The 9236-nt window shown below is 32.7% G+C and overlaps 2 protein-coding genes across 2 annotated transcripts; both read left to right on the top strand.

Annotated features, from left to right (window-relative positions):
- The first annotated feature begins 998 nt into the window (after window positions 1-998).
- Window positions 999-2479, top strand: LOC121247668 (endochitinase EP3-like). Its single transcript, XM_041146070.1, has 2 exons — window positions 999-1364; window positions 1873-2479. The coding sequence occupies exons 1-2, from the start codon at window positions 1067-1069 to the stop codon at window positions 2277-2279; spliced, it is 705 nt and encodes a 234-aa protein (XP_041002004.1). The 5' UTR covers window positions 999-1066; the 3' UTR covers window positions 2280-2479.
- A 4335-nt stretch (window positions 2480-6814) lies between these two features.
- LOC121246203 (endochitinase EP3-like) lies at window positions 6815-8981 on the top strand. The gene is made up of 2 exons (XM_041144260.1): window positions 6815-7325; window positions 8623-8981. Exons 1-2 carry the CDS (start codon window positions 6827-6829, stop codon window positions 8979-8981), a joined length of 858 nt encoding a protein of 285 aa, XP_041000194.1. The 5' UTR covers window positions 6815-6826.
- The last annotated feature ends 255 nt before the right edge of the window (window positions 8982-9236 follow it).

Below are 9236 nucleotides of genomic sequence, written 5' to 3' on the forward strand. Positions count from 1 at the left end.
TTGATCTAATTGCATATATATATATATATATATATATATATATACACACACACACACACTAGGGAATGATCTCGTGTGCATTAGTTCAGGGCTGCACCTGATACAATGATTTAAATAAAAAAAAAAGTAAAAAAATTAGTAGCTTATTTGTCTGAAAAAAGGAAATACAAGATTAAAGAAAAATAAAAAATCAAGATTAAAAAAAATCTAAATTTCAACAAAGTATTAGTATTGGTCTACATCCATATTGAATTATCTATTTACTCTCTATATAATAATAAAATATTATTAATTTAATAATTAATTTAATTTTTATTTTTATCACATTTTATAGTTCTACTAATTAAAATATTAATAATAATTATATTTTATTAAGGGTCTTTTGGTAAAATATGATTCTTCATTAAATTCTACAAAAGAGCTATATATCAAATGGTCAAGGGTTTTAAAGATCTTTTGATAAAACAAGATTCTTCATTAAATTCTACAAGGGAGCTACACGTCAAATGATCAAGGGTTTTAAGAGTCTTTTGGTAAAACAAGACTTAACAAACTTAACGAAAAAATAAGAAAAGTTAATAGAAAAATAACAAAAGTTACTATTCACAGTTAAATAGCCACTTATTATAATAGAGTATGTTGCTTCAGTTTTAATTTATGGCCGGCCATGCATGCACGGACCACCAACTAGAAAGCTAGAGAAATGATAACCATATATATATAAAGATGGGTACGAAACTTACTTTTAATTAAGGGATTGGCCCCCCTCCCCCAAAAAAAATTAAGGGATTGGCGAAATATTTGTTCACAAGAATATGATTCACAAATTAAATTAAGGCCTAGCTGTTATAGTTCTAGATGATCAATCAGTCAAAGTCCAGCATTAACAAGACTCAAATCATGACACGCCTTCTGGTAGTCATAACGATATCATTGAATTGAAACAATCTAAGCGAGCTAGCTAGCTGCACTACTACTATCTATAAATACCTAACAAGTACTTCCCATTAATTCATCCCACACAATCAGCTTGTTCAATATTCTTCTTTCTTATAACCTTCCCCAGATGGCTGCACTCGGCTTGAAAAAGAATCTACTAACCCTCATTCCAGTTGTAATCTTAGCACTAGTACTTGTCCCCGGCAACGTGAAGGGTCAAAATTCGGTGGCCGATATTGTGACGGACGATTTCTTTAATGGGATACTGAATCAGGCGAGTGGAGATTGTCCAGGAAAGAGCTTTTACACGAGAGCTGCCTTCCTTAGTGCTCTTAGTTCGTATAATGAATTCGGGTCTGGTTCTGCTGACGAGTCCAAGCGTGAGGTTGCTGCTTTCTTCGCTAATGTTGCACATGAGACAGGATGTAAGATCCTACTCTCTCTCTCTCTCTCTGTGAGACTTTTTATAACGAGTTGGATATCATGATTACATAATAATACAACCTTATGCACCAAAAACAACCGCATGCATGATATCCGATTGATATTTGATGTCATGATCATTTGGAGTATAAGTTCACCTAACTTATAATTAACATAATATAGCATATATAATTTCATATATAACTTTACATTTATATTATATGTTTTTTTCTTAAATTTTAATGAAAACAGTACTAACTTTCTAAGCATGAATTCACAAAATATTTAAATGGGAAGTGTACGTATGATCTTTTACTTTTAAGCTCACATACATATATAATCATTAATCATAGATCATATATATATATATATACAGGTTAATTAGTAGCATATATATATTCTTGTCCATTACTAGGGGTATATATATAATATGTATATATATTAGATTTTAATTAGAAAATATATTCACAGCCTGAAATTAAATTAAGCAAATTGTTTATATTTGGGCAGCTTTGTGCTACATAGAAGAGATAAACGGTGCTTCGCAAGACTACTGTGATGAGACCAATACACAGTATCCATGCAACCCTGATAAGAAATACTATGGTCGTGGACCACTTCAGTTAACTTGGAATTACAACTATGGAGCTGCTGGAAATAGCATTGGATTTGATGGATTAAACTCTCCTGAAACTGTAGCCACAGACCCTGTTATTTCATTTAAGACAGCCTTATGGTTTTGGATGACCAATGTTCACCAAGTCCTAAACCAAGGGTTTGGTGCAACCATTCGAGCCATTAACGGTGCAATTGAATGCAATGGTGGGAACCCTGGTGCTGTCCAATCTCGTATCCAATATTACACTCAATATTGCAACCAACTCGGTGTTGCTCCCGGTGATAATCTCAGTTGCTAGCCGGATCGAGCTGCTGGATCATGATCATGTCTGCGTCTCGATCTTTTGATCTTGGATATCATGTACTGATCTAGCTTGCTTAATAATTAATTAGCTAGTAAACTTAAATAATGTATACAATAAAATGAAATAAAGAGTGCCAACTAGTTAAGTTGGCAAAATATATAATTAATTAAAGAGTATTATTATTATTATTATTATTATTATTATTATTATTTTGCTTCAATTAATATTTAATTCCTCTGCATTTGTTAGTCTTAATTTTATGGTCATGATCATAATTAATGAGGAATTAGACATTGAAAAATCCACTGTCGATCACCCAATTAATGTCGCAAACCAGTTGGTTTCAATAATCGATCGAGAATCTTATATATATATATATATATATATACTAGAATGCAGGTTATTAAATAATCTCAAATTAAGTACGAAAATTAAATACCCTTAGTACCATCACTACAAATATTACAAGCTCCAATTTACTATTGGTAGCATATATGTAGAACTTGAGCTATGGTCCAATCATAGTCTTGGAATATACAATTCCTGCATACTCTTTTTTTTTTAAAAAAATAGAGGTCATTATTAAAAAATAATTTTTCATATGAATCTTAAATTTATCCACTTCCTTATACAAAAGTTGTACATTTCAAAACTGCAAATATTATTTCTCTTACACAATCCATACCCCATACTTTTAATTTCTTTCGTTATACGTACCTAAAATTTTCCTTTCTAAAAATCTTGAGAAGAAGATTGGGCTTAGATTGACCCAGCTCATTACAACCCATGAAAGTCTGCATGGGCTCGGAGAGGTTGGAGCCCATTTAGAAATCAATTCTCTGTTTTTTTTTTCTTTTTTTTTTTGATAGCGACATGAATTTTTTCTAGTTTCTATTACTGGATTGGATCAAGTCAATTGAGTTTACAGCTGGTAAGTATAGCCGACACAACAACAACAGTAACGACTTTTGTTTTTAGTTTTTAGTTTTTTGGTCTTATGTTTTGAGCAGGTATGCAGTAATTAACCGTTAATGGTTTGATTCACATTTCATAGGAAGTCGGCACTATTTTGTCTTCGAAGGTGATCAATAAAGAACCAACCATATATAGTTGTGACACTAACATAGTTAATTTGAACAGAATGATTCAACTCCTAATTGAGGTTATTTTATATTAGCTAGGTAGGTAATGGTTATCCCTTGAGTCGGGGGTGGGGTTGAATAGCACCACATTACCGTCTCACTTTTACATATATTCAAGTTGGAATTGTCAAACTAGGATCAAGCAGGTTTGGATCAGATCGAATAATGAACAGTCTTGTACTGTACATTGTATATAATTAGGCACTACCACACAAAACCGTGTATATATATTAAGCAGAAATGGTCAAATAAATTAATTCAGTACTTCAACTAGCTAATTAATTAATATGATAGACACCTTATAAATTTCTGACTCAATCATGCGATCAATCACTTGTTTTTTTCAGTCAAAGAAGAAGAGAATTAAGGAGGGCTATACGTGAATAAAAAAAATGGAAAATAGAGCAAGACACCCACCTAAAATGGCAGGTGTTGCTCCTGGTGCTGATAACCTTAGCTGCAAGGTGCCAACAAATAAATTATGTAATTGGCAGATTCGGGCATCAAGTCGGATCGATCCTAGCTAGCTAATTAAAAAATATTTAAGGATGAAATATATCTATCATTTTTATAATGTACTGAATTCAGCCCATAGCTTTCATGACCATTATTCAATGGAAAACATAAAGATTATTATAATTTTCCCTAATCCCTATGTTATTTAGTGCATGGACGGACATGATCATGAATACTACTTTTGGCTACACCTAGTTAGCCTCGTACTTGAAATGCTAATAATTAAATCTATTACCCAGCAATATCTCTCTAGAACATTATTATTATAATATGGCTATATATATATATACTATTACAGGAGCAACGTGTAAGGCACGTTTGTTTAGTTGGGTGAAATGGTTATTTTAGAAAAATAATATACTTTTTATAAAAAAAAATGAACTCAATCAATAATTTAATGCATATGGAAAAAATGTAAATTCTAAAAAGTATTTTTGTATAATAATAGTTAAGTGGAGTATAATAATTACATGTTTGGATAGATTAGAAAACAAAAACATTAGCTCCAACATCAACATAGTCTAATACATATTTATCATATTATAGTTTTAGGAAACTGTTTAGGTACAAGTCTAACAGAAAACATTAGTTCAAAATGTGGCTTCTTTGGTTTTTCTATTGTGATTCGTCATTTTGAGTCATCTTTTATGAGATCAATTAAGACGACATCTGAGTATTTGTGCTGCTGCTGGTTGAATTGATCAGGCTCTGTAGCAATTTGAATCATCCATTCTTTTTGTGAAGCTTGTGTTGTAACATTCTCAATATATAACAAATGCTCATGCATAATAAATATGTAATAGTTTTGCATGATTAATAAAAACCTAAAGAACTTATTTGCACGGATTAATGTCTTTTCTCATTGATTCAAGTGCAGAAGAGATAGAGCACAAAACTTGTGTTCTTATATTCAATGAAGAATTTTTAGTTGACTTAAAATCAATTGAGATATTTTGTTCAAAACATTCCCAAAGCTCTCTCAAAGTTTTTGGATTGTAATAAATCAATATTGTTGCAAATAATCATCTTAAGCTGAACGGTATTTGATACAAAGATGCTTCGTATAAACAATCTTCTAAATTGCTATCTCTCCCTAACAAACCATGCATAATAGCTACTTAATAAAATGTTAAAGCCACAACATCATCAACTGTCCTATGATCATCAACTGACAAATGACCTCTTATATGATTTAGCAATATCCAACGATAACACCGAACAATAAAAACCGAACAATAAAAATTAATAATGAGAATATCATTTTCCTTAAAAGATTATAGAAAAATAAGGCACTATAGCCACCGATGGTAGCTCTTTGGAAGCTACCGTTAGTTATTTTGATGTGTTTTTTTTTATATGTATTTTTAACACTTTTAAATAAAAACATAATAAAAAAAAAATGAGCGATAGCTGGAATCGGTAGAACTAGCATTATTAGTTGTGTTTGGTTCCCAAACTCAGCTGAGCTTAACTGCTCAGCTCAGTCTAACTTTAAGTTGAGTCTAACATCCAAACACCCAACTTTTAAATTACTAAACTCATCTCAACTCAAAACATTCTTACATGTGGGATCCATAACCTTTTTCAACTTAAAACATTTTTATACGTGAGATCTACAACCTTTTCTATTTCCCATAAAAAGTACTAAACTCATCTTAACATCCAAACACACTTTAAACTCAGTTTAGATAGACCTTACATAACTCTCTCCACTACTCAACTCACTACTATTCATAAAGAACTCAACTTAACTGAGTTTAGCTCAACATCCAACGCAACCTTAATCTCATAAAGTCCAGCTCGTACTGCTATTGAAAAGACAAAGTCCAGTCAATGACCCGCCATTTACGCTTCCTCTGCAATTTCTCAGGTCGTTCAATGAAACTTCTGTTGGAAATATTTTTAAAATAAAATATATAATATTTATTATTAATAATATTTTAGGGATTTATTTTGGAAGTTATGAATTATTTTGGAAAGAGAGATTAAGCATAGCTTATGGTTATAATGCTTTGGGTCTATATTACCTGACTTAGTGGTATAGAGTTTCTGAATTTACCCCATGTGACTGGGTTCTCGAGTCACGCCTCCCTCAAAGGAGCGGTGTTTTGTTGAGTGTGCTCTACGTAGGCCGCATGGCTCATGCGTTGTGATGCATGAAAGGGGCGCTACCGCCTGGCGCTCAAAGGCCACAATTCTTGGAAAATGAATTGCAAAAGTTGAAGGTGTTTGGGATCGAACCCATACAGTCTATTTGGGAAGGAAGCAACATGACCGTTGGACCCAACGGGGTCCAACAATTGTGTCATTTGGTAACAGGTATAGATATATATACCCATTCGGAACAGATTCAGAAAAATGAAAACTTACAACTTTTCAGTCACATCTTTTGGCTCTCTATAAATAGACCTATTGGCTTATGAATTTAAACATATTATATAGAATATAGAAGGAAAGTATGCAATTTCGAAATTCTCACTCTCCTAAAAGTTTTCATTTCTTCAAAACTTGTTATTATGATTTGTTCATTCTGCAGAGAACAAATTTATAATCTTTTGGTTGAATAGCAAAATCTGAGGGTATTCGGGGTCTAATTTCGTGTGTGCATAATGCAGTTAGATAAACAGACTTGTTCTGGGCTTCATTGTATCTTGGAGGCAAATTCGCTTATAACTCATGTGCATACCATTATTGGTGGGGGCGAATATTGTTTTAAGAAAAGCGACATTCGTAATGTGCCTTGAAGCAAACTTTTTTCTCACTATTTATTGTTTTGCAGCCCCTTTCGCACCAACAACTTCCTATTCCTAAAGCCATCTCCATGGACAGCCGTTCTTAATTCTCTCCATTTTTTTTTTTCAGTTAAAGAAGAAGAGAAAGGAAATGAAAAATAGAGCAAGATACCCACCTAAAATGGCAGGTTTTAGTGCAAGGCAAGATTTACTAATCCTTATTCTACTTGGAATCTTAGCTGCAGTACTTGTCTTCCCTAGCACTCATGTGAAGGGTCAAAACTGTGGTTGTGGACCAAACTTATGCTGCAGCCAGTTCGGGTATTGTGGCACTGGCAATGACTACTGCGGCTCGGGGTGCAAAGAAGGCCCCTGTACTAATACTTCATCATTTCCCCAGACATATTACTGTCTGCCCTTCTTTGCTAGCTCTATCGATGTTTCGGTGGCTGATTTTGTGACGGAAGATTTCTTTAATGGGATACTTAATGAGGCCGGTACCAGACACTGTCCAGGGAAGAGCTTCTATACTAGAGCAGCCTTTCTTGATGCTGTTAGCGCGTATAAAAATCAGTTCGCCGCCGGTTCTGTTGATGATTCCAAGCGTGAGATTGCAGCTTTCTTCGCCAATGTTGGTATTTTGACTGAATGTAAGATCTTACTCCCTCTCTGATCTTTATAATTCGGTACATATATATCCTACTTACATACTAAAACAACCTTATATATGCGCGCAACAGAACATTTATATGTCTAATTAATTTCATGTGTCATTTGATTTAGCAACTAACTTTCACTCGATCGCAACATATAGATCATAACAATAATATTCCTTAATTATTACATGAGTCCATGACCCTTAGGATAAAATCTGAGGTTGTAATTCTGGCATGAGAAAACATATATACATAGGTTTGCATGATGCGCACATGTAAGGGGATGTGTATCTTTTACTTAATTAGTCAGGCGTACAATCATTGATCATAGGCATACAGCTAATTTGTAGCATTCTTAGTCGATTATTGAGCTATTGATCAGTACTAGGGGTGTAACCGGTCCGGTCCGGTCCAGTTTTGGACAAAATTTAGGACCGAACCGGTATGTACCGGTTTTGTATTTTCCAAAACCGATTACGCACCGGTTACCCTCATAAACCGGTATTTCCGGTTTTACCGGTTTCCGGTCTGGTCCGGTCTGATTTTTCAGTTTTTTAAAATGTAAGTTTATCATTAAAAAATAAAAATTTGTTAATAATAATAAAAAAAAAAACTGCTTCAAAAAATCTGTTTTAGTAAAAAAAATTTGTTTTAGTAAAAAAATTAGTATTAGTTATAAACTTATATATTAGTATAGCTATATAATATATTAGACTATATAATAGTAATAATATTATACTATTAGTATAGTTATATATTAGTATTAGTCATAAACTTACATATTAGTATAGCTATATAATATATTAGACTATATATAATATAATTTAATATATATTTTATGTTTAAAGCATATGATCAATTAAATTTTCATCTTTAAGATTAAAATTTTATTTTATAAATTATAATAACATCATCTTATATATAATTATATTAATAACATATAATCAAAAAAATTACAAATGTTCATATTTAAGATTAACATTTTATGTTATAATTTATAAATTATAATATGAAATTATTTCATATATGATATATAATTATATATATTATATATAAAATATTAATTTTTATATTTTTTTCCCCAACCGGTCCGGTCCGGTTTCGAAAATCATAGAACTGGAACTAGACCTGGACCGGTTCTGGCTGGTTTGCATAATTCAAAAACCGGTCCAACCGGTTCGGACCGGTTTTCCAATTTCTCAGTTTAAATTTACACCCCTAATCAGTACATTCATGTAAAGAGAACCACAACCTGAAAATTGAAGTAGACTGTTTAATTGTCTTTGGGCAGCTTTGTGCTATATAGAAGAGACAGATGGTGCTTCGCGGGACTACTACTGTGACGAGACCAACACGCGATATCCATGTAAATCTAACAAGAAATACTATGGTCGTGGACCCCTTCAGTTAACTTGGAATTATAATTATGGAGCAGCTGGAAATAACATTGGATTCGACGTATTAAACTATCCTGAACTCGTGGCGGAAGACCCTATTATTTCTTTTAAAACCGCCTTGTGGTATTGGATGACCAATGTACACCAAAAACTAAGTCATAAAGGAGGATTCGCTGCAACAATTCAAGCCATGAACGGTGCAATTGAATGCAACGGTGGAAACCCTAGTGAAGTCCGATCTCTTATTGGGTAGTACATCCAGTATTGCGATTTACTTGGGGTTGCACCTGGTGATCATAATCTCACTTGTTAGGATACACATCTCGTTTTTTGGATACTTTGCTTGCTCGGGCTTAATTAGTCTATCAAGATCTTTTTCCTTGAAACCGAATTTGAAGTTTTAAAATCTAATCTTTAATCTTGATCAAATATGTTGGTTTTTGGGAAGAAATTATTGTATTGGTTCTTGGATTCAGTACTCTTATAATCTCAAATTGGTCCTACTTGT

This window comes from Juglans microcarpa x Juglans regia, chromosome 1S (assembly GCF_004785595.1).
Source record: "Juglans microcarpa x Juglans regia isolate MS1-56 chromosome 1S, Jm3101_v1.0, whole genome shotgun sequence".
Lineage (NCBI taxonomy): Eukaryota > Viridiplantae > Streptophyta > Magnoliopsida > Fagales > Juglandaceae > Juglans > Juglans microcarpa x Juglans regia.